This window comes from Ovis aries, chromosome 23 (assembly GCF_016772045.2).
Source record: "Ovis aries strain OAR_USU_Benz2616 breed Rambouillet chromosome 23, ARS-UI_Ramb_v3.0, whole genome shotgun sequence".
In the NCBI taxonomy this organism is placed as follows: Eukaryota; Metazoa; Chordata; class Mammalia; order Artiodactyla; family Bovidae; genus Ovis; species Ovis aries.
In genome coordinates this window covers 56423349-56449161 of record NC_056076.1, presented here as the reverse complement: position 1 = coordinate 56449161, position 25813 = coordinate 56423349, and the positions used below count along the sequence as shown (strand labels likewise).

At 38.5% G+C, this 25813-nt stretch overlaps 1 protein-coding gene across 8 annotated transcripts in view; it reads right to left on the bottom strand.

The window, feature by feature from the left end:
* The window catches only part of WDR7 (WD repeat domain 7), a 355172-nt gene that overhangs the window by 232014 nt on the left and 97345 nt on the right, over positions 1–25813 (bottom strand). For 5 of the 8 annotated variants that reach the window (XM_060405557.1, XM_060405556.1, XM_042239237.2 and 2 more), the window contains 4 exons: positions 20665–21434; positions 18993–19081; positions 2889–3007; positions 650–773 (listed from right to left, as the gene is read on the bottom strand). In XM_060405557.1, the coding sequence (XP_060261540.1) occupies positions 650–773; positions 2889–3007; positions 18993–19081; positions 20665–21434 (1102 nt within the window). Of the gene's footprint in view, positions 1–649; positions 774–2888; positions 3008–5297; positions 5397–18992; positions 19082–20664; positions 21435–25813 lie in introns of all 8 variants that reach the window. The other 3 variants (XM_060405554.1, XM_060405555.1, XM_027960762.3) reach the window with 1 other exon arrangement.

The window sequence follows — 25813 nt, the reverse complement described above, 5'->3', positions numbered from 1 at the left end:
CTTGTACCAGGGATCGAACCAGCATTCCCTGCTTTGCAAGGTGGAGTCCTTACCACGGGGCCACCAGGGAAGTCTGACTGCAAAAATTTTACAAAAACTATTTCAGAATTTCAACAATTTTTCCCAAGACCTTTCCTAATCCATTAATATTACACTCTTTTGAGAATTTTCAGTCGAAATCCTTGCTAATTTTCTCTTTTCCCATAGAACACTGGTCTAAATCTACCAGATGATTCTTAAGCATTCACAACTTCAGCTTCTGCTTAGAAAGGATCTGCCTCGTATTTGCACTTGCATACTATCAGATCAATATCTAACAAGTTGGTATCCACAATTATTATAACAAAATGGGCAGAAATAGATGCTAGTGTTAAACAGGGTAGAATTTTCAATTAAGGATTAACTTTATAAGGGGTCATTCAACTTTATAAGGTGAATATTTCTGTATTTACATAATTTTTCGCTTTAAAAAAAAAAAAAACTCCAAACTTTAAGGATTCAGAAAATGAATGAGCAGGACTTGAGGATCCCTGTTTTCACCTGAAGGTCCATGATTCACTTTTGTTGAGGTAGTAGCAAGCAGAATTGTGAGTCTTGGTACTTCCCTACACATACATGAATAGCTCTGCAGCAAAGAATGAGCTCTTACGTGATATGACGTGGTCCATGTACTGAGGTAAGTAAGGAGCCCAGGTATCAATGGCCTCCTTCCGTCCCGCCTGCTCAATTCTTCTCAGTTCAGCTAGAAGCAGGGCTTGTGCAGCTTCTCTGACCTAAAACCACAGACCCAAGTGCAAAAAAAGGAAGCAGATCAGTGGGTGAGGTGTGTCAACATTAGCAAGTTCATAATGAAAGAAAGCTAGAAAACACACAAACCGCATTTATTTACATGGGAAACACTACACTGAAGTGTGTTGTAGTGCTAATAAAGTAGAATAAATTGGAATCAAGCAAATCAAAGATATTTCAATTAATTATCTCACTTAAATACGCTTTTAACACAGGATATATGTATATGTAAGGCTGAGTCCCTTTGCTGTACATGAAACTATCACAACATTGTTAACTGGCTATATCTCATCAAAAAATAAAAACTTAAAAAAAAAAAATGCTACTGCTAAGTCACTTCAGTCGTGTCTGACTCTGTGCGACCTCATAGAGGGCAGCCCACCAAGCTCCCGTCCCTAGAATTCTCCAGTCAAGAACACTCGAGTGGGTTGCCATTTCCTTCTCTAATGCATGAAAGTGAAAAGTGAAAGTGAAGTCGCTCAGTCGTGTCTGACTCTTAGTGACCCCATGGACTGCAGCCTGCCAGGCTTCTCCATCCATGGGATTTTCCAGGCAAGAATACTGGAGTGGGGAAATACCTTAACATTAATAGAACGATGTTTGAACACTTAATTAGTTTTGTCTTAAAACTTCATTTTCCGAAGCTTGCACAAAAATATTCTTGTACTTTTAATTTGGCACTTTCAATTTTTTTAATTTTCATATAAACATTGTTTAAAAACGTCAGTTAGAAATATTAACTGTTGAAGAAATGTAACCTTGTCTAGTGGATTTCTTTCTATTATAATGCTAAATAGGTACTATTTACACAAACAAACATGTATGTTTCACACAACTGTCTATTGGATTTCTATTATAATGCTAAATAGGTATTGTTTACACAAACAAACACGTATGTTTAACACAATTCACATATACCTAAGACAGGCTTAAACAATATGCTTTTAACAAGCAAGGAAATAAATTCCTGTGAAATGGCATTAGCTCTATAAAAGAAAGCTATTTTTCAACATTGTATTATCTCAATTTTTCTTTCAATGTGGCAAACACTTTTACTTCACAGTTTGACTTTAGTTTTGCTTTATTTTGGCCAAAGTGTCACAGGCATCGGTTCAGTGACACCAGGCAACTGCTAGGTTATGTACCAATCAACTCATTAACTATTCACAACTGAAAAGATAATTCAGTAGGGTCTGTTAAGAATTAAAATAAAAATTGGTTTTCATTATAACTAACTTCAGAAGTGAATTCAAACACGATTTAAATGCAAAACTGGAGATTTCAGCATGCTACAATTCTACTTGGAGGTGAGGGAACGGAGATCAGGAAAGAGACAAAAGTCCTGACTGGCATGAACTGCTATAGCTATGCTCAAATGCTATAAGAAACAAAATCCCCAGAAAACATTTCCAAGTCTCTGGTGATATTATATTCTGAGCCATATCTAATATCATATAAGTCTATCAATACAAAATAACAGCTACCATTTACTGAGCTTCTACCCATGTGTCAAGCTCTGTCCTTAACTGTTCTACTTGCATTATCTCATTTGATCCTGACAGCAATCCCGTGAGGAACAGATTATTATCCCTACTTTACAAATGAGCTTCAAATAGGTTAAGTAAATCGCCCAGGGTCACAAAGTTAATAATTGGCAGAACTGATACTTAAACCCAGGTCTCTTCTAATTTCAGAGACCTTCCCCTTCTCTTATAACACAGGACCTTCCACTGGACTGTGGTTATTCACTTAGAATTTGATGGATGTGATTCTATTAATACCTGAAACTGTGATTTGTGGAGAGGTGGATTATATGTAGTGTCTGTGTGCATATATGTGTATGATCTATATAGAAATCAACACTTAAAAAATTATTCCACAAGTATATAAAAGTTTTATCAAATATTCACTGGATTAAAAAAAAAGGAAACATATAGACAAACTGAAACATTCCTTTTTAGAATCACTGGATCCATATTTTCTATCACATAACAAACAGGTGACAAGAAGCTAGATAAACAACATTTTTGCTTCAAATTTATACTTGTCTAGTGCCTTTTAAATGTTTTCATTTTCTATCCGTATCACCGCAACATTACCTCCAAGCATCGATCTTGCCATCTCCGAGCCAGCATCTCTAGAAGCGGGGGCCTGAACTTGTCCAATCCCAGCAGATCTGGCAGCATAACGCAATGCATGGCAGCCAACTGACTCCATCCTGTTAAAATGTAACCAATTACAAACACTTGCATATTTCCTAGTTCACATATTTTTCTATATGCAAGTATACCAAACCTAAACCAAAAAGGGCAGACCTGCTCAATTATGTTATGATTTCAATTTATTATTAGATATTTTGTGCAAAGACATAACAAATGCATCTCACCTTTAAATCTATGTCATCTCTAATTATAGCTCTAAGAACTCTCAAAGTTTAAAAAAAATTAATAAATAAATTTCCACGGTAAGTAAAGTAAATAGTGAAAGTGAAGTCGCTCAGTCGTGCCCGACTCTTAGCGAGGCCATGGACTGTAGCCCACCAGCCTCCTCCATCCATGGGATTTTCCAGGCAAGAGTACTGGAGTGGGGTGCCATTGCCTTCTCCAAAGTGTATACAAACTCTACAAGGAAAACACCTTTGTAAACAGCCTCTCTAAAATAAGACATTATGTTCAGGTTTAGAGCTGAGCTAGAGCTCTAGTTCTGAACCTACAGACAGTTAAAAGGGCATTCACACAGACAGCCACAGACAGGTTCATGTCACTTAAGGTCTGGCCATCTGGTGCTACCATCCTTTCAGTCAGCAGAGATGTCTTCCCTTCTCTGTCAGAAGGTCTTTAGTTAAGGTACTTACTGATCCCTTTTCTTACAAAATGAAACAGAAGTTTAGCCACAGTGGTAACTAAAGTAAGTAACAGCAATTTTGAGAGGAAAAAAATGAATTCCTATATCCTCCAAGATAAAAACTTAATCTAAAATTTGTAAAATTTTAAGTATCATCAACACTAACCTATGGGAATAAAAGTCATTTTTTCCAAAATTCTATAATATGGAAATTGACACAAGAAACAATGGAAACCACTACCGTATTTAAAAGTACTAGTATCCAGACAGTCTCAAACAATCATTTCCACCCTATTTTAAAGGTGCCCATATTACAAGGAGAGTTACCTGTAAATATAGAATTTTAGCAAATCAGCGTTTTGAAATAATCTAAGCTATAGTATTCTTAAACTGCAACAACAAAAGCCATAAAATTCAAAATGATTATTGGGATTGTTAAAAAGGGGGTGAAAACTGCAAGAAAGAGACAGGATCGGGGGTATGTGGGAAGGCACCTATGTAAACATGAATCCTTTCAGTAAGGAAATTCTCAACAACCGAGAATATATACTTATATTAATTAAAGGTAATAAACACATACATTTTAGATTACAATTTATTTTCAACAGAGGAATATATATACACACATATGCATACATAGGTATATATATAAAAAAATAACTACCTAAGCTTCTAAGTTTAATATCTCATGAAGGTATGAAGTATATTGATGAACCAAACTTTAATATGAAGATGATTCTCACCATGGTCCAAAGTCAGTAGCTTATTTTTGAATTAACAAGTCTCTACCTTTTACAACAGCTTAATAAATATGGCCCTAATTATTGTTGCTAAAATCCAGCCTTCACATACAACCTTAGTACAGGTCTATGATGGGGAAACAAAACAAACAACAACAAAAAAAGAGTTCTACTTTTAAGTTTCCATGCTTTTTTCCCAAAGAAATGGTACTTAGAACACGGATTCTGTACCTTGTAGATACTGTATCTTTCCTTCCGTTTGAATAGACTAGTATCATTGCTTTTACTGAAGAGTCAGAATCATCCTGGGTTACATATGAGATTCTATAAATTTATTCATTTTTATATCATACAAACTGGTGAAGATTGAACCCAGAATGAAGAGAGAGGATATAACTCAGAGCTCACAAATTCCACCAAGCTTCCAATTAGAATACACGATCCTCCATGGCTCTTGGGGAATAAATGTTTGTGGATTACATTCACATTCTCAGAGCTCCAAAAATACTTTCTTTCCCCTCTAACCAGGGCACATGCTGTGTACAGAGAACAAAGTCTGTCTGGCACTGAGTAATAATACAAGGAAAGTAAAATAATTAGCTCTAACACCAGACAACACAGGGCAAACCCCATCATGGAGACCAATCCCCTTCTTCATGCCTAACTTCATATCAAAGATTAGCATCTTTGCACTTCTTTAACAGCACTCTAGATTACAGGAAACACAGCTTCTACCAGCCAGGAATCACATTACCTTTCTATAACAGACCCTTATTGGCATTAGCGAAACAAGTTAGAAAATGGAAACTTAGGATCTCATACATAACAAAGCAGATGAATGTATAAACTCGGTAAAAAAGACATGTCATATTAGAATAAAGCACAGAATTGGAAGAAAGTTGTTAGAAAGTTGAGAGAGAATACCTTCATTTACTAAGAAACAGGAATGTAAAGCAGGAGTGGAAGCAGGGTCAGAGCCAGACTGATCAGCCTCAGACCGAGCGGAAACGACAGGTGCAGCCACTTGCAGAGGAAAACAGAAGAAATAAAGAGGAGAGAATTGAGATACAACGGTTTCTGGAAAAAAGCTCAGTATTAGTGAAGAATGAAAAACAAAGTGGGCAAAATATAATAAATGTAGATATAATAAATGTAGAACTGAAAAATGATGTTTTAAACAGAAAGGTATGATTATTAAAGATCATGGCAGTAAAATCATACATTTTATTGAATAGCAATCACAGCGTAATTCAAACCAAAAGCTATTTATAGTTGAATGATGTGTCACCTAATACAAAAAACAGTTCTAAAATAACTAAGGCTACAAGAGAAAATGACGACAGACATACTAAGAATCGTCAAAAATGTAATTCAATTTTTAAAATGTATCACATAATGAAAAATTTATTTTGGTTTACATATTGTCAATTATATTTTTTCTAATAATTTATTTTCTAAAGCTATGTCTAAACTATTTTTTAATCTCTCAAACCAACATTCACTGAGATCATATCAATTTTCTACACTTAATATGTAAAAACTCAATTTAAATGATACCAACTTGTAAACTATAGCAATTCTAAGTCAAATATGCCTAACTCTTATTGGAAGACTCCTAACATAGCTCCACTCTTCAGAGTTTAAAAAATATGATATGAATGCTTTTTAGTCTAAAATGTTATCATCTTTATAGAATAGATGAAACAACCCCTACCCACCCCAAAAAAGTTACGCTACCAGGAAAAGGTTCAGCTTAAATTATCACATGAAAAGCAAAAGGACCGTATGGCACACACATTCTACAACTGGAGGTCAATGTTAAGATTTAGAGGTCACCATTTGACACTTCCTTCCTATGGAGAAATTACCATATGTCATGCACAAGCATCTTCAAATTAATCCCTCTCCTTTCTTCTGTCATTGAACAGCAATAGGTTTGGGCTCCTGAACAGATTACACATTGTCTGCCGAATGATATGTTTGCTTTTCATGCAGTGAAGTTCTTTTGTAACTACAGGACAGCTGCATGAAAACAACTTTTCATAATTTCCACACGAATGCATCATAATGTCAATCAGGCACGTGTGAGGTAAACAGGAGAATCAAAGCATGTGAGCAGAAATAAAAGCAGAAAATCCAACTCTACAAGCCCCAGGAAGTCCCTGTTGCATACACGAAAGTTTTATCTGGGAAATTATTTCTATTCTAATAGATCTGTTTTCTATTCCTTATGAAATTCCAAGTACCTTATCATTTATGCTTATGAAAGGACTAGAATTACTCTCAATTGTATATTTCATAGGGCTTCCCTGTGGCTCAGCTGGTCAAGAATCCACCTGCAATAAAACCTAAGAATTCTATTTTAATCTTGGAAGGAAATCCCCAATATTTCTATATATTCTATTGAATAGTTTTTCTTTTTTAAAAGCAATTACAAATTCAGTAATTATGGCCTACAAATTATTCACTTCCCCATGCAAAAAGCTGGTAAGTCTTTGGCAGCAAGGAGTAATTTCTAGGTGTTAGCTTTCATGCCACCAAAATTGTTGAGCAAGTTCCTCTGGTGGTTTCCAATACATGAGGCTTTTCAATAATCACACTTTAAATAAAGGAGAAATAATTGTTATCCCTGAAAAGACTGTATTAACTTTATCTGACTTTATCATTAATTCTGAAAGGACACGGGAATGGGAAGGTGAGAAAATTCAATACAAATAAACCAAAGTTTAGGACTGAGTGATCATTCCCCTAGCTAGGTCAAATAAGAAGTGGGATTAAACTAGAATGTTTTCCCTAAATCACAAGTCTAAAGGAAACTAGAAATGCTACTGGCAAAACTGCTAGAATATATCTTAACAGAATAATGCTCAATGCATATAACTTTACTTTTAATAAGAGAAATAAACAAATGCTCTGAGTATGATAATTTTGGAGTCCTGTTTAAGTGATACTGCATATAGAGAAAGCCATTTACACTTTCCTTTAATAAATTCTGTGGACACTGAAAATTAAAAAGCAACTGTAATAGAAATCAAGGAATCAGAATTACTATGCTTTAAAAGTCTCTGCATCATCATCAAAAAATACTCTACTCAGACTACCTCATAACTGAAACTACAGAATCTAGAACTGTTTTCACAATTCACTGAGAATATTGAAATTAAACTCTATTAGGGCTTTTAAAACTGTTCACATATAGAAAAACCAGCAATAGAAATTAGAATAAATAAGTACCATTACCACAATAAAAAGCTCAAGATTTAACAACATATAATAAACTTGAATAAGTTATGTATGGCACTGAATATCAAAAATTTGTACCATAAAACATAAGCAAGCAATTAATTTCTTGGAAAAGCTGCCCTGTCAACTACCAGTTTGCTTCTCTTATTAAGGACCAGTAAAACACAAGGAGAAAAGTCACAGCACAGCTTCAAAATGGCAACAGAACTGACACGAGTTCTCTCTTCTTGCCTGGGAAAGCTAAGCCTTGTTGCAGCTAAGAGCCTCTTCACAAGCGCTTACTCTCACATGAAAAGACAGACGAAGGGAAGCCCGCGACAACACGCATGCGCAAACGCAGGCTGGGCCCGCCCCTTACACGGCGTGTACAGAAGTACTCACTATGCCAACAGCCACGGTTTCTGTTTGTCAACAGGTCCACTCGAGTCTTTGTTTGAAATCTGAATCTAAGCTCCCTCTTTCCCAACCGCCGTTGTGGTATTAAAAGTCTACGTAGGAGAGAAAGTGGACACGCTTTGGGCAGCGAGTGCTCTCTGTATGTTGCTCTAAATCTCATTACCCGCCAGCAGATGGGCATGAACAGCCCTCTCAGGATGATTTTCAGAAGGAGAATGAAAAGAAAACGGAGAAGGTGCAGAAAACCACATGCGATGCGAAAAAAGAAAGTTTCCAAAGATAAACACTAAAATTACAAAGAAAATTATTTAACAGTAAATCACTTTATCTAAAGCAGTGCTGCCTGAGAATCATGAAGCTTTGAGAAGAAGCGAAGAAAACATTCTGCTCTTGTTGCTTAGTCACTAAGTCGTGTCCAGATCTTTCGCGCCCCCATGGACTGTAGTCCACCAGGCTCCTCTGTCCATGGGATTTCCCAGGCAAGAATACTGGAGTGGGTTGCCATTTCCTCCTCCAGGGGATCCTCCCAACCCAGGGACTGAACCCATGTTTTACCACTGAGCCACCTGGGAAGCCAGAAGAAAACATGAAAAAATTAGAAATGAGAAAATAGAGTCAATTGCCACGAACTTAATAGAAAGGCCTTCCATAGTGGGTATGCTATCTAATATAGAGATCTTAGAGCAACATCTGCCTTTTTATAAACTCTTATGTCTACACTTTTATCTTCGGCAGACAGGAGTTCCCGTCATCTTTTAAATCAACATGAAGCATTAGGATAAATCATTAATCAAACACCATAAGAAAAAAAAAAAAAAAGGATATCCTTAAAACACTGTACGAGAGCACAAATAGCTGAAGGCTCCAAGGGAACACAAAGCTCCAGGCAGTAGAAAGGATAAGGACCTAAAGCGGAATGAGTAACTAACCCAAGATGGTACTCAGACAGACACGCATCAAGGCAAAATACAGAAGTGCTGATAATGTCTGAAACATACAGTGACACTGCTTAGCCTCTAGATCACCACTGGATTACATCAGAATGGGAGTAAGTTCAGACGGAGGGGTACTTTTACGTTGGCATACGACTTCAACCAGAGTCAAAAACAAAACAAGACAACCTTCTGTAAAAGGTCTCCTCCATTACTAACATCCAAAATAAATAAATGAGCAAGACAGAAAGAAACCAAGCAGAGAGAGTTTATTATAGTGAAAGATAAAATTATAATGTAAACACTAACTTGAATTAGATATATGAAGGCTATTAAAATCTTTTCATTGGATTAATGTAATCAGCGCTTATCCCATGCCAGGTACTGGGCTAAGCTTACAAAAAACTTAGAAAGATTAGACCAAGATGTTGCTCTCCAAGTAGTCAGAGTCTGGAGGAAAAGCAAATAAGCAGTCAACTAAAATCATATATGTAGATCTCCTCCACCATATATAAACTCCTCGAAGGTGGGGATCTTGTGTCAACCCTTATAGCCTCAGCTCCCAGTGACTGACACATTGACTCTAAAAGCATAAGGAGTAGGTATCTACAGATTCATTCATTCAACAAATATTTACTGAACTCTTTTTATGTACCAGCCACTATGTGAGGTACTTATGATAGATAACTCATTGAACAAAAAAGAAAAAATGTCCCTGACCTCTGAGTTTCCAAAGCAGACCCGAATTAAGAGTTTCTGCACTTAAACTGTAGCTGCAGCACTTTTTTAACGGTACATACATTTAAACACCAAGTTTTAAGGGTTTCACAGGTCAGTTCGTTAGCCTAATATACAATATTTACTCCAAGGTTTTTGCTGCAGATGCTAGAAGAGGATGGTAACTATTGATTATAACTAAACAACAGCTACCTGTTCCAAGTTTAGAAGACCTAAAGTGAATGCACTTCTGAAAAATAAAATTGCAAACAATGTACCATAACTTTAAATCATTTTGTTTGTTTCAGCTTTTTAATTTATTTGGCTGCATCAGGTCTTAGTTGCAGCATGCGGGCTTATCTGGAATCTTCCTGGACCAGGGATCAACCCCATGTCGATCCCTGAATTGTAAGTTAGATTCTTTTAACACTGAGCAACCAGGGAAGTCGGAGCATAACTTTAAACCTTTATGTTACCTAGACTTGCCTCTACCCCTACCCTTGAGTAGAGATGTAACTACTAACATAAAGAAAGGGTCACAATCGAGATAAGCACTAGAGACGAAGACCAAAGACTTTTGCCAAGAGATTATTGAGCTGATAAAGAGAAGTACAATGTGTAAGAACACAGAGAAGCCTAAAGCCATGGGCAGATTCCGGAAGGTGGGACCCTGAACAAAAATTCAGTTGTTTGACATCTCTGATCCCTTTCTCAAGTGAGATGTTTTATAAACTGCAAAATCAAGTATCTAATAAATACTACATCAGAAAGTACATGACTGTCAGTAAATGTTAATTATTGGAAAACACTGAATTAACAAGCAAACTGCTAGACAAAATAAACTTTTTGTGAAGAAATTATTTGCCCATGGCATACCCTGATACTGTTTATGAGAAATTAGGTCAGCAAAACTCTTTATATCATCTTTATTCTCAGACCCAAATTCCCTTTATTCCATATAGATTATTTTGGAGCTGAACAAGTATTAAGCAACATAAAGTAACATTTTATAAAAAAGAAGCATATTCCTGTTTGCAATCCAACTTGAAAAAAGAGTGTGAGTCAGTGTGGCTACAGGAGGAGTCGGTGGGTAGTGGGGGGACATAAGGAAAGAGGAAACATGTTTGAAAGAAAACCAAACTGAAAGGAGTCAGAGTAGAATGATGAGACTATATAAAACTCTGCTGCAGAGCAGTCAAAGAATCAAAGCCCTTTATCTCTACCACCACTTTGTAATATATATTGGTTATTTATGTTCGTGGGTTATCTTCCAGAGGGACACAAACTATTCAAGACAAGATACATCAGACTAATCTCTCTATACACCAAATAGAGTTGTTTGGAAAAAAAAGTGCCTAACAAATATTTATTAAAGAAATATTACATTTCAATATTCAAATAGAAAGTGAGTTTTATAATGCCATCCTAAAGTATTTTATGATGCAAGTTTCAGTACAGATTGTTAACCTCCATTCACCTTATAAGACAACTCATCTGTGCTACTCCAAATGGAAATTTCTAAATCAATCATCTTAAGTAAATGCTGTAAAAAAGACAATTTTTAGTATCTTCTTCACAAAACTTTAGTTCTTCTCTCAAAACTCAAGACTTTTCTGAGAGGAGCAACATGAAAGCATTCCAACTTTAAAATCCTCATTCTATCCGGGTGGGTAAATTCAATACCACAATGTGGAGAAGTATATAAAATGCATCATTAATCAAAAGAAGTAACAATTCGAAAGGTTTATGCACCCAATAAAGAGAGCTTCAAAATATATCAAGCAAAACCTGATAGAAATGCAAGGAGGAATAAACAAATGCACAACTGCCTCAGACTTCAATACCTTATCTGAAGAACAGAGCCAAGTAGACAGAAAAATCAGCTAACGTATGCTCCACTTGAACACTCTCAAACAATGTGACCTGACATTTTTATGAAACACTCCACCCAGCAGAGCAGAACACACAGTACTCTGAAGTATATGCAGTATACTGACCAAGAAAGACCATAATTAGGGCCATGAAACAAGCCTTAATATTCAAAGAATTCAAACCATACAAAAGTAAGTTATCTGACCATAAATTAGCAGTCAAGAGCAGAAAGATCTTTGGAAAGTTCCCAAATGTTCATCAGTTCAGTTCAGTTCAGTTCAATCACTCAGTGGTGTCCAACTCTTTGCGACCCCATGAATTGCAGCACGCAGGGCCTCCCTGTCCATCACCAACTCCCGGAGTTCACTCAGACTCATGCCCATCGAGTCCATGATGCCATCCAGCCATCTCATCCTCTGTCGTCCCCTTCTCCTCCTGCCCCCAATCCCTCCCAGCATCAGGGTCTTTTCCAATGAGTCAACTCTTCGCATGAGGTGGCCAAAGTACTGGAGTTTCAGCTTCAGCATCATTCCTTCCAAAGAAATCCCAGGGCTGACCTCCTTCAGAATGGGTTGGTTGGATCTCCTTGCAGTCCAAAGGACTCTCAAGAGTCTTCTCCGACACCACAGTTCAAAAGCATCAATTCTTTGGCGCTCAGCTTTCTTCACAGTCCAACTCTCACATCCATTCATGACTACTGGAAAAACCAGAGCCTTGACTAGATGGACCTTAGTTGGCAAAGTAATGTCTCTGCTTTTCAATATGCTATCTAGGTTGGTCATAACTTTTTTTCCAAGGAGTAAGCATCTTTTAATTTCATGGCTGCAGTCACCATCTGCAGTGATTTCGGAGCCCCCCAAAATAAAGTCTGATACTGTTTCCACTGTTTTGCCATCTATTTCCCATGAAGTGATGGGACCAGATGCCATGATCTTCGTTTTCTGAATGTTCATAAATTTAACAATAAATTCAGTTCAGTTCAGTTCAGTCGCTCAGTCATGTCCGACTCTTTGCAACCCCATGAACTGCAGCACGCCAGGCTTCTCTGTCCATCACCAACTCCAGGAGTTCATTCAGACTCACGTCCATGGAGTCAGTGATGCCATCCAGCCATTTCATCCTCTGTCGTCCCCTTCTCCACCTGCCCCCAATCCCTCCCAGCATCAGAGTCTTTTCCAATGAGTCAACTCTTCGCATGAGGTGGCCAAAGTACTGGAGTTTCAGCTTTAGCATCATTCCTTCCAAAGAAATCCCAGGGCTGATCTCCTTCAGAATGGGCTCTTTGGATCTCCTTGCAGTCCAACGGACTCTCAAGAGTCTTCTCCAACACCACAGTGAAAGTGAAAGAGGAGAGTGAAAAAGTTGGCTTAAAGCTCAACATTCAGAAAACGAAAATCATGGCATCCGGTCCCATCACTTCATGGGAAATAGATGGGGAAACAGTGGAAACAGTGTCAGACTTTATTTTGGGGGGCTCTAAAATCACTGCAGATGGTGACTGCAGCCATGAAATTAAAAGACGCTTACTCCTTGGAAGAAAAGTTATGACCAACCTAGATAGCATATTCAAAAGCAGAGATATTGCTTTGCCCACTACGGTCCGTCTAGTCAAGGCTCTGGTTTTTCCAGTAGTCATGTATGGATGTGAGAGTTGGACTTTGAGGAAGGCTGAGCGCCAAAGAATTGATGCGTTTGAACAATAAATTACTCATGGGTAAAAGTGAAAAAAAAAAAAGAAAACTTAAAAGGACAACATACCAAAATATGTGCAACGCATCTAAAGTTGCGCTTGGGGGTAAATGAACAGTGCTGACCGCCTACACAGAAAAGAAGAAAAGCTCTGTGTCAACAACCTCAGGCTCTACTTAAACTAAAAATTACAAGCAAATTTAAAGCAAAAGAAATGAAAGCATAGCAAGCAAAGCAAAAACAAATGAAATAAAAAAGAGAAAAACAATAAAAACTGAAGAACCAAAAGCTGACTAAGAACTATAAAACTGCTAAGTTACTAGACAGACTAACCAGGGAGAAAAGGAGAAAAAAACACAAATTATGAATAATAGAGGATGCCATTTCAAATCCTACAGATATGACATTGAAAGGAAAATAAGAGAATGTTAAATCACTTTTGGCCAATAAATTTGACACCAACTTCCTATGTTAGAACCAGACAAAGAACAATATGTGGTTCAAAACTAGGAAAGGAGTATGTCAAGGTTATATATTGTCACCCTGCTTATTTAACTTATATGCAGAGTACATTATGCAAGATGCCAGGCTGCATGACTCACAAGCTGGAATCAAGATTGACAGGAAAAATATCAACAATCTCAGATACGCAGATAATACCACTCTGCTGGCAGAAAGTGAAGAGGAACTAAAGAGCCTCTTGATGAAGGTTGAAAGAGAAGAGTGGAAAAGCTGGCTTAAAACTCAACATTCAAAAACTAAGATCATGGCATCTGGTCCCATCACTTGATGGCAAACAGATGAGGAAAAGTGGAAACGGTGGAAGACTATTTCTTGGGCTCCAAAATCACCGTGGACAGTGACCGCAGCCATGAAATTAAAAGACACTTGCTCCTTGGAAGAAAAGCTATGACAAACCTAGACAGCTACTAAAAAGCAGAGACCTCACTTTGCTGCCAAGTCCATCTAGTCAAGGCTATGGTGTTTCCAGTGGCCTTGTATGGACGTGAGCGTTGGACCGTAAAGAAGGCTGAGCGCTCGGTGCTGGAGAACTCTTGAGAGTCCCCTGGACAGCAAGGAGATGAAACCAGTCCATCCTAAAGCAAATCAAGTTTGAATATTCATTGGAAGGAGTGCTGCTGAAACTGAAGCTCCAATACTTTGACCAACTGATGTGAAGAGCCAACTTACTGGAAAAACCCTGATACTGGGAAAGACTGAGGGCAGGAGGAAAAGGAAGCGACAGAGGTTGAGATGGTTGGATGGCATCACCAAATTAATGGACATGAATTTGAGTAAACTCCAGAAGATGATGAAGGACAGGGAAGCCTGGCGTGCTCTAGTTCACGGGGTCGCAAAGAGTCGGACATGACTTAGTGATTGAACAATAACAACAATCATCAAAGTTCACCTAAGATGAATTAAAAAAAAAAATCCTAAATAGCTCTAAGCATTTAAATTTGTAGTTAAGAATCTATTCCTAAAGAAAACTCTATGCCATTCTTTCACTGGTAAAATAGATCAAAGAAGTAAAAAAACAAAAAACAAAAAACACAACAGTATCGATTTTACACATGCCCATCCCCTCCCCCCCAAAAATAGCAAAGCAAAGAGGGTAATATTCTTTGTCATTCTGTGAGATCAGCACTATACTGTTATCAAAACTGAAGAAATGATTATTGAAATGAAAACTCTAGACCCCAAATCCCTCATGACCGTTAACATAAAAACTCTTAACAAAATTTTAGCAAATTATATCCAATAATCTATAAAAAGCATAATTTATCATGACCAAGTGTGACCTTCCCCAGAATTGCAAGGTTTTTTAAATACTCAGAAGTCAATGTTTTTGTACTTATTAAGAAAATGAAAGAGAAAATTCATTTGATAATTTCAACAAATGCAGAAAAATCATGTGACAAAATCTAACATTCATTCATAATTTTAAAATCCCTGCAAACTAGGAATGGGAGGGAACTATTCAGCTCAGCTAAGAAAAACTTACAGCTAACATGTTTTATCCCTAAGATTGGTAATGAAGCAAGGATGTCAGTTCTACTTCGACATCTTTATGTTAACCTGTGCGATAAAGTAAGAAAAATAAAATGCATACCAATTAAAAACAAATAAAATGGTCTTTATTACAGATGACATGATTTTGGGCATACATTCTAAAGGAATAAGGGCTGAAAAATCAGTAAATAATCATCAATTTTTTTAAAGTTCTTAAAATTAGTAATAACCAGGGCATCCGTGGTGACTCAGTGGTGAAGAACCTGCCTTGCAACGCAATGGACACTGGTTCAGTCCCTGGTGCAGGAGGATCCCACGCGCCATGGAGTGACTACTAAGTCTGTGCACCACAACTGCTGAGCCTGCGCTCTAGAGCCTGGGAGCCGAGACTACCGGGCCCACATTGCACAACTCCTGAAGCCCGCACGCCTACAGCTCCTGCTTCCAGCAAGAGCAGCCACTGCAGGGAGAAGCCCACGCAGCGCCACTAGGGGGCAGCCCCCGCACGCCCCGAGCAGAGAAGAGCCTTCACGCCTCAGTGAGGACTCAACACATCCAGAAGTAAGCAAATAAATGATAAAAAGGAACCCAACATACACTGGTGATAAACACTTAGCAAAGGAACAGTAGAACTAATTTTTAAGCTATCTATAAAAGCATATAGGAAGTATCATAATCATGGAAGCTTAAAAGTTCTCCCTTTGATACTGGGAATAAAGAAGTTGTTCCGTATGATTTTCCATGTGATCAAAAGAACCTACAGAAATGTACTACCTTAATAGGTTGAATTTTGCAAGATGCTTTGATACACGGTCAATATACAAAAATCAGCTGCATTTCTATATCAGAGGGACAGAAAATAAAGCTATTTATTATCAGTTACAAAAATATTTTTAAAATCTAATAACAAGGAATAAATCTAACAAAAGAAATATAAGACCTCTACATAGAAAACTATATACAAGAGTTATGATAGCTGAATAAAACCTAAATAAATGTAGAGATATACCGAGTTGATGGATTAAAGGAGTGAATCCCATTAAGATAATAATTCTCCTATAAAAATGATCTACAAAGTCAATAAAACTAAAGTTAAAATAGGTCTTTGTGAGAACAATAAAAAGGTTCTAAAGTTTATACTGAAATTCAAAGGGACAAGAACAGCCAAGATATTATTTAAGAATAGGAAGGAAGACTTGATCTATTAAATATTGTCTTATTACAGAGCCACTGTAATTAAGGCACAAAGATACACAAACAAATCAATGCGCTCCAACAGCTCAGAAACAAACCACATATATAAACACACTTTATTTATGACAAAGATGGCACTGCAAAGCAGTGGGGGAAGAATCATCTCTTTAATAAATCATGCTATACAAGTTTGGGATCATCGTGGAAGTAAAATAAAATAGGACCCCTTGCTTCATATAATACACAAAATTAAAGTCTAGGCAGATTGTAGATCTAAACGAGAATGGTAAAGTAAGACAGCTTCTAAAAGAAAACAGAGAAGAATATCCTCATATGAGCAAAGGAATATCAGGGCAATTTCTTAGAATACACAAAACAGTAACCAGGAATGAAAAATAGTGACATATTAGATATACTCGCCAAACCAAAACGGCCAAAGTGGAACCACGGGAAGTATTAAGCACTGGCTCGGATATCTCACCCACTACGTATGAGGGGTCTCATTTCATTGATCCACATTTTCCAGCTTTTCTCCCTGAGCTGGTTTGATGGATGTATATCTGTCTTTCATAGGAAAAGATGTTAGCATTCTCTACAACTAAAGCTGAAGATAAATCTATGCAGAAACTCCACTTCTAGCTACATATGCAGCAGACAAGCTTACTAAGGTCTGAATACAAGAATGTTCATAGCAGAATTGTTTACCAAAACCAAACACTCGGTATAATCCAGATATCTACTGACCAAAAAAATGGATGAAAGAGTTGTGTTCTATTCATTCATCAGAATACTATCCAGCAATAAAACAATGAAAATAAACAGAACATAGTCACAGGCAAGAACACTGATAAATCTCACAAAAGCAGCCAGACACAGAATACATACTCCATGATGACTGAATTTGGGGAAGGCAATGGCACCCCACTCCAGTACTCTTGCCTGGAAAATCCCATGGACAGAGGAGCCTGGTAGGCTGCAGTCCATGGGGTCGCTAGGAGTTGGACATGACTCAGTGACTTCACTTTCACCTTTCACTTTCATGCATTGGAGAAGGCAATGGCAACCCACTCCAGTGTTCTTGCCTGGAGAATTCCAGGGACGGCGGAGCCTGGTGGGCTGCCGTCTATGGGGTCGCACAGAGTCGGACATGACTGAAGCGACTTAGCAGCAGCAGTAGCAGCAGCAGATGACTGAATTCATATAAAATTCAAAATACAGGCAAAACTAAATCACAGTGTTTAGGGATTTGAACTTAGGTTGTACAGCCATAATGGAACGCAAGTAAGTAATTCCGTTACAAGTCAAGACGGTAGTTACCTCTGGAAGAGGAAGGTACACTGATTGGGAGGGAGCATGCAGCAGCTTCCGGAGTGCTGGCAATGTTGTTTCTTGTCCAAGGATGGAGTTACAAGTGTCTGGTTTGTAAAACTCACTGAGCTGCATATTCATGTCTGGGCACTTTTCTGTGTGCATTTCACACATACATAAGTATAAAAAGCTGTCTAATTAAAACTCTTACAGAACAATATGAAGTATTATGAAATGAGCATAAAGGTTTGATGAGAGGAAAAGGAAATAAGAGGGGTGACCGCATGGGGCTGGAAATAACGGGCTGCAGTAGCAAAGAGAGTCAGGGGAGCTTATGTTCCATAATGAGAAGCCAACACAGAGTGCCCCAAACTAAAAACCAAACACACCATTTAAGGATATTAGACTAAGTGCGAACGATCGGCTAAGAGGTAAGAGGACTTGTTCTAGGAAAGAGGAAAACTGCAGATGTGAAGTTGGAGGTCTGTTCATCTAACTTACAGAACGGTCACTGACTCTCTAAAACCTTAAAAAAAAAAAATCCTACAAAGTCACCATTACAAGCAGAAACTTCACGGTTCCATCTCTTGCTCACTTTTTCACTGCTACCACATTCTATGAGAGAACGGCATTAACCTTTAACCTAAAGGAAATTTCTCTAAGCAGAACTGATTCTTCCCCCCACCCACCAACTCTGATTAGCTCACTTGTGAGTCTTAAAATGAATATAAAAGAAAATAAAGGAAGAAAAACTCAATCTTTCTTCTAACCCATAAAAAATAAAGCTACAGACAAAAGTTAAAGTATATAATGATTGAATAAAAAGAGGAAGAATTTCCATCGTGGATTGTAATGCATGAGCTACCGGCAAATGACAAAAGAATAGCTACAGTAGGGAAATATGAATGTAAACGTTTGTAATGTAGTTAAAAAATAGGTGTATAACTTATAGACTCAAGACACACACAATTAAGGCACTAGCATTGTCAAGTTAAGGTGCCCCTAATGCATAAAAATTAGGCCAAAGACAGTACAATAAAATTATGTGAAATACACTCATTTATCAATTTCTAAATAAATCTGATTTATTTTTAACTGACATCTTAATTATCCATATTTACATCTGGAATATAACAACTTTTCTTTCTTTAACAATCTGAGACAAACAAAATGTTATGATTATACATTAGCTATGCCTCCTCAGTTTCTAGAGCTGAAATGTCATGTCAATTACTTATACTAGATTTAATTTTACCTTGTTTAATCTGTCCTTGCACAATAAGACTGGAAGTTGCAGGGGAACCCCTTGCCTTAGAAAGGTCTGGGGTGCTTGGTCTAGGTGGCCTTTAAAAAGAAGAAGAAAATACACGTATGTATACACATTCATAGTTTCATAATTCCAGAGCCATTTAAAATATTAAGCTTCCTAGTTCCAAATGAATTGCAACAGAAACACATACAGAACCTTTTCAATTTGCTGTACCAAAAAGATAGGGTTTTGGTGGGGTTTTTTTTTGCTTTGTACCTATTAACATTTTCCATTTCAGATTTTAATACAGAAATTAAATGATTAGCAAATAGCAAGTAAAACTTTTATATCTACAGTTTATGCTTTAAACTAGCTTAAGAAATATTTAACCTACTGACAGATAAATATGATAATTAGCCCTTCATTTTTTAATATTATTATGCTGATATTTCAGCCCACTCTGTATCACTGGTCCAAATGAATTTATGGAACAATATATTGAGTTCCATAATTACCATATGTAAAATAGTCAATCAATGGGAATTTGCTGTATGACTCCGGGAACTCAAACCAGGGCTCTGTAACAACCTAGAGGGGTGGGGTGGGGAGGGAGGGGGGAGGGAGGTTCAGGAGGGAGGGGACATGTGTGTACCCGTGGCTGACTCATGCTGATGCTTGGCAGAAACCAACACAACACTGTAAAGCAGCTATCCTTCAATCTAAAATAAATCAATTAAAATACATACAAATTTCAAGTAATTCAGCCCTAAAGTCTGAAAAAGGCAATAAGGCATTAAGAAAGCTTGGTCTCCATGGCCACCTGTTTCCTTTCGAATTCTGGTTCTACCACTTACTACTCGTGTGACCTTGGACAAGTTACTTCTCCTCCATGTCTCAGCTCTATCATCTGAAAACAAAAGGATAATAAAAGTACCCACCTTATAGGGTTAAGAGCATTAAGGAAATAATATTTGTAAAGTGCTTACAACAGAGCCAGACACTAGGAAAGTGCCACTTTAGTAGTTGTTAAATTAAAAAAAAAAAAAATTCTAACTGTGGTCAACTCTCAAAAAGTATAATAAAACCAAAATTTAAAAGTTGTCTTCGTGACTTCTGGAAAATAAGAAATACTAATTCAGGCTAAGTATTCTAGAAATATTAAAAGAATACTCTTCCACATTTAAAAAAGTTGTTTTCTCTTTTCCCATTGAGAAATTCTGACTATACTTCTCACAAAATTTCTGAAACCAATCACTAAACACTTACCATTCATTACACATGGGTCACAATAAAGAGAAGCATTTTAACCAAATGTACATCTTGAATTTAATGTCAGTGCCAACTACAGGAAGATATAATCCAAGATTATATTTACTGAAGAGCTAGTCTATAAGTTATTTGTTAAAGCTGAACTCTGACCTACTCTTTCATTCCAGTATTTTTTTAAGATAGCTACTAAGTATGTCTGAGTACAGATAAAACTGTACAATTTGATTATATTGTAAGCCATGCGTGTTGTAGTTAAAATATAAAGGGGAAACACTGAGATGACACAAAATTGCCAAGGCGTGTAGAGTCCCCGCTCACCGCGAAAAAGGTAATAAGACGTGATAAAAAGAAAACAGGTTTCTTTTTTTTCTGCATCATAAGGATAAAAATCAAGCTATCAAGGTCACACCTGGTAGGGCCCTTCTTCATATGATCACCAATGAAAGTTGCGTTGGTCATACTCATCAAGGTGTTTGCCAAAGATATGACCGACAGGAGATGCTGCGTGGTGACGGCCCGGGACAAGCCGTAGGTCCCCTTCCCGACGCCCTCGGTGGCCGCCAGCTTCCTTCCCACTTCAGCTTTCCCGCGGGACAGTTTACAAGCCGCCTGGTTATAACCCGGAAGCATCAGGGACATGTGACCTCCTCTCGATAAGAGGCCAAACGACACTGTGCAGTGGGGTTTCAGCATCCCCAGGCGGTCGAGACACACTTCGTCCAGGACCTCATTCAAACCCCAGGCGTGGAGGCAGGACATGAACAACTTGGCGGTGTCCATCGTCAGGTTATACTCCAGCAGGGTCAGCGGCTTGGACTTGCTGGCCCGATACTCAGGGTCGCTGTCCTCCCGCCTCTGCCGCACCGCCTCCTCATCCTCGTCTTCGTCGTCCAGGAGGTGCTCTTTTATGTTCTCTTTGATGGTTTCCTTCACTTGTTGGAAGAGGACTGCTGCTCGTTTTCCGGTTAGAAAAGAGCCCCCTTTGTCTGAACTGCCAGATGCTTTCTGCAGATTCTCTGGGGAAATAAGCGTCGTGTTCGGCCTAGAGGCTTCTTCAGTCAAGAGCTGAATAATCAGCGCTTCCACATCAAAGAAGAGCACGTGAATGTCCGGGTCTGTTAGGTTTGTCTTTATTGCTTGAACCATCAGGGAGTTATGAGAATATTTAGGTAAATTTCCCTGCAACAGACATTTCGAAAAGATGGTTACAATTCAAAGTATTTCATGTCATGCCTTCATTAATGAACAATACATAGTTGAAGGAATTTAGATGCTTATTAAGCTGGTTTTTTTAGGTACCTATATCATTAAAAGGAACAAGGCAGCTTTGTCAATCAACAGCACATAAGAGATATGAACTTAAAATTAGAAGAAGGCCAAGCTGAAATAATTATAGAATTGTCAGTGTTTTTAAAAGAAATGAAATTGTCTTATTGAAGTAGGGAGTCTTTCTACTTATCAAGCAGGTTAAAAATTGTTTCAATAACTTGAATGCAAATTCTACATCTGAGAATAAGCTACTACGGTTCCACCTGAAAGAATAATCCATTCATCACAACTAGTCATCCTTTTCGTCGCTGCACCAAATTCCTTTTTTACTTTACCTTCAATCTCTCCCGGTTCGTAGATTCTTTTCCTTCAATAGAGAACATGTTCAAGCCTCCTTGCATTCTTCAGAAGTGCTACAGTTTGACCATGTTCCCTCTTCTATTGCTTTCCCAGTCTACTGCCCCTTTTAGCCAAATGTAAGGAAAGCTGTAGATTAATCCGATGGCAGCTCTCTGGTCCCTCTCCTCATTAATCTCTCCGCATATCTGACTGTATTCACTATTTCTGACATTGCTGATTTTGCTAAGAGAAAGTATAAAAAGAGATTCCCAGAGGATATCTTCTTGCTGAAACTTCTAATTCTGACCACTCAGTTAGATGCCCTGAAAACTCATTCTTTCTCCCACAATAGAACTATCACCTATTTGTAATGGCTCCCTAATTTCCATCACCAGCCAGACCAGCTCCTGAAGGAGTTTCAACCCTGTATTTACCATTGCTTTTACCTGGATGTCCCACAGAACCTTGTATTTAATATGTCCTAACCTCCACCCTCCCACTAAACCTGCTGCTCCTCCCAAGTCATGGGTTAAGAATCATTCTCCTCTGTCGCCACCACACCACCACGTCCAGATCCTTTTTTTCTCTCTTCCAAAACGGATTCACCCCCCTTTGTCTCTCTCCTCGCTCCCATCCAATCTCTGCCGAGCCGCAACACTTCCTTCTGAAAAGCAAATCTCATCATGTCAGTCTCCTGCCAAAAAACTGCCCCGTTATCATGGGTTATTAAGAGAAATGAAAAGTACAAAATTTAAAACCTAAATCAAAATATAGGTGAATATATCTGATCTCAAGATGAGAAAGGACTTGCCACACAGACCCAAATTTCAAATTCACTACTAGAAAAATTGAAGGCAAGTAAGAAATAGGAATAAAAATGCACCACAAATAAGACTGATAAAGTTACAATCTATATAAAAACATGAGTGCCAAAATAAAAGGGAAAGATATCATAAAGCTCAAGGACAATTCACAATAAAAGAGACAAATAGTCAAGGAATATAAGGGAAAACTGACTCGAACTAGCTGTTGAGGAAATAACAGTTAAAAAACCACCAGGTATCATTTATAAAATTAACAAACAGTAAACACACACAAAAAATTCCTTAGCCAGGAGTATAATGAAAGTCAAACCCACACACTGAAGGCAGCACTTTCAATAGCAGCCCTTTCAGAAGAGAAGGGGTGTACAAGCCCTTAGCACTGTTTGACCAGTACATTTATTTCTAGAACTCTATTTATCCTAAATAGTCAGAAATACAAAGATTTATGTGCAAAGATATTTGGTGAAACAGTGCCCATTACTTTAGATGGAAAGCAACCTAAATAGTCTAACGCTAAGGAAATAAATAATTTAAGCTAATCATACAATAAATACTGTAAATCAAGACAAATCATGCTTCCTTGGCACATTTAACCACATGGCAAAATGCCTGTATTCCAATTTTAAGTGAGATAAGATTACACAAGAGCACACACGTACACACACACACGCTATACAACAGAGTTAAAATTCTGATTTCATTTCTTTAATGCCCAAGTATGCATCTGAGCATGATGAGAAACAGTGAAAACACATACATGAAAATGTTCCTATTACTTTTTGTGATGCAATCGTTATCAGATCTACATTTTCTTACTATTTCTGTATATTTCTTACGTGGTCTATAATCAACATGCATTTTCATAAGTAGAAAATACAGTTCTTGGATAAAATGCTAAATCCTTAAGTACAACATTCAAGGTCCATTACAACTCGATGCCAAGTACCTTCCCGCTTTAACAGACAGGTTCCAGCGCCATAACCACGCTCCCTCACCCACTGGTCCCCTTCTTTCTTTACCCAAAATACTCTTCTTGGCTCCACTCCAACCCCTTCTCGTCCATCAAGACCCTAATTCTCCCAGGGAAAGTTAATCCACAGCAAACCCAGTTCCCATAACATTTTTTATACACATCACAAGCCTGTACGCCTTGGCTGTATTTATATAATTAGCTATTTCATGTATTTACATGTTCCTGTTCTCTGTAGGAACTATGTCTTACTCATCGAGTGCAATCCCATACCTATCGGAGTACCTGGCAAAATAAACAAACAACATTATAAAAATCTTTGTAAAACTATTTTAAGTTGCTAGTCCACTCTTCTATCACAGCATTGCACTGACTCCCTTTACATGCTCTCTCTTCTGTCTCAGTCCTCCTCCCACCTGACTACGTTCCTTTCCTGCTTAAGAGGCTTCAACAGCATTTTATAACCCAGGGATAAAATCTTTGCAAAGCAAAGACTTCTTTGCAAAGCACAAAACAGCCTCCAAAATAGATGGCCACCTACTCCTTCAATTTCATCTCTAACTGCTGCTGCTGCTAAGCCACTTCAGTTGCGTCCGACTCTGTGTGACCCCATAGACGGCAGCCCACCAGGCTCCCCCGTCCCTGGGATTCTCCAGGCAAGAACACTGGAGTGGGCTGCCATTTCCTTCTCCAATGCATGAAAGTGAAAAGGGAAAGTGAAGTCGCTCAGTCGTGTCCGACTCTTCGCGACCCCATGGACTGCAGCCTGCCAGGCTCCTCCGCCCGTGGGATTTTCCAGGCAAGAGTACTACTGGAGTGGGGTGCCACTGCCTTCTCCTCATCTCTGACTACAACCCTACAATCTTCCAGTGAAACCAAATTAAGCCACCTGTGCCCCAGAACCACGCGGCCAAGGACTTGCGCCTCTGCGTGGCTCATGCCAGGACGGCACCTTTCTCTCATTCTCACTGCTGCCACTCAAGCCACACTTCTCCTCACCCTTCAAGAGGCAGCTCAAGTGGCTGTTCTTTCAAAACTTATTTCCAGAATCATCACTAATTCTGCTTTGTATGAACCTCTGCTCTGAACACATGGTGTTTAAAGAAAGGTAGAAAATAAATATCATTTCCGTACTATAGCTTAAGAACCTAAGGTACATAAGTAGTATGATAAATTTCCACTACACAAAATATGAAGTAAAAAAAAAAAAGAAAGACTTTCTGAATTCCATCCCGGTATCTCACTCATTTATGCCGCATTCATCTATGTTCATGCAAGGCACTAAGGATACAAAGATAAATAAGATGATTTTCTAGCTATGGAACCCGAATAGCTAGATATTGACATGACTATGCAGTATGAATGGTGTTACAAAGAAAGGACACTGGAAGGTATGATAAGAAAAACCAAGTACTGAGTCCACCTCGGGTGTCAGGGGCCCCTCACCAAAGGGCTAACTGGAACTACGACGGGCAGAAGAGTGAGCAGGGAGGAAGGCAGGAGACAGCACAGGATGGGTGTTGCTGTCGGTACCAAGGGAAAGAGTGCAAGGCGCGGCTCGCTGAGAGCGCAGAGGCCCACACCGGGGCTTCGGAACGTTCTCGAGCAGGCTCAGGGGCCACTAACGCAGTGCTTCCCGGAGAACATCAGGGATGCTTGCTAAAGTACGGGTTCTGGGGCTGGGTATCAGACCCGAATCTGTGTCTCTTGGAATGGATCAGAATCTGCCTAATGAAAACCTGAGATGACTTTCTACCGTTAAACACGAGAAATAGAGAAAGAGAAAGTGAAGTCGCTCAGTCGTGTCTGACTCTTTGCGACCCCACAGACGGTAGCCCATCAGGCTCCTCCATCCATGGGATTCTCCAGGCAAGACGACTGGAGTGCGGCTGCCACTTCCTTCTCCAGGGGATCTTCCCGATCCAGGGATCAAACGCGGGTCTCCCACACTGAAAGCAGACACTTTACTAAGTGAGCCACCAGGGAAGCCAGAAGTATGGGAACTATTACCTAAAGACTTTAATAAGGGGAGTAACATGATCGAATTTAGTTTTATAACTATTCCTCTACCAGCAATGTTGGCTGAAAAGAATAGATCCAGGTCATGAATACAAGCTTGAAGGAGACAGAAGCCACCCAGCTGAGCGGAGAGAAGC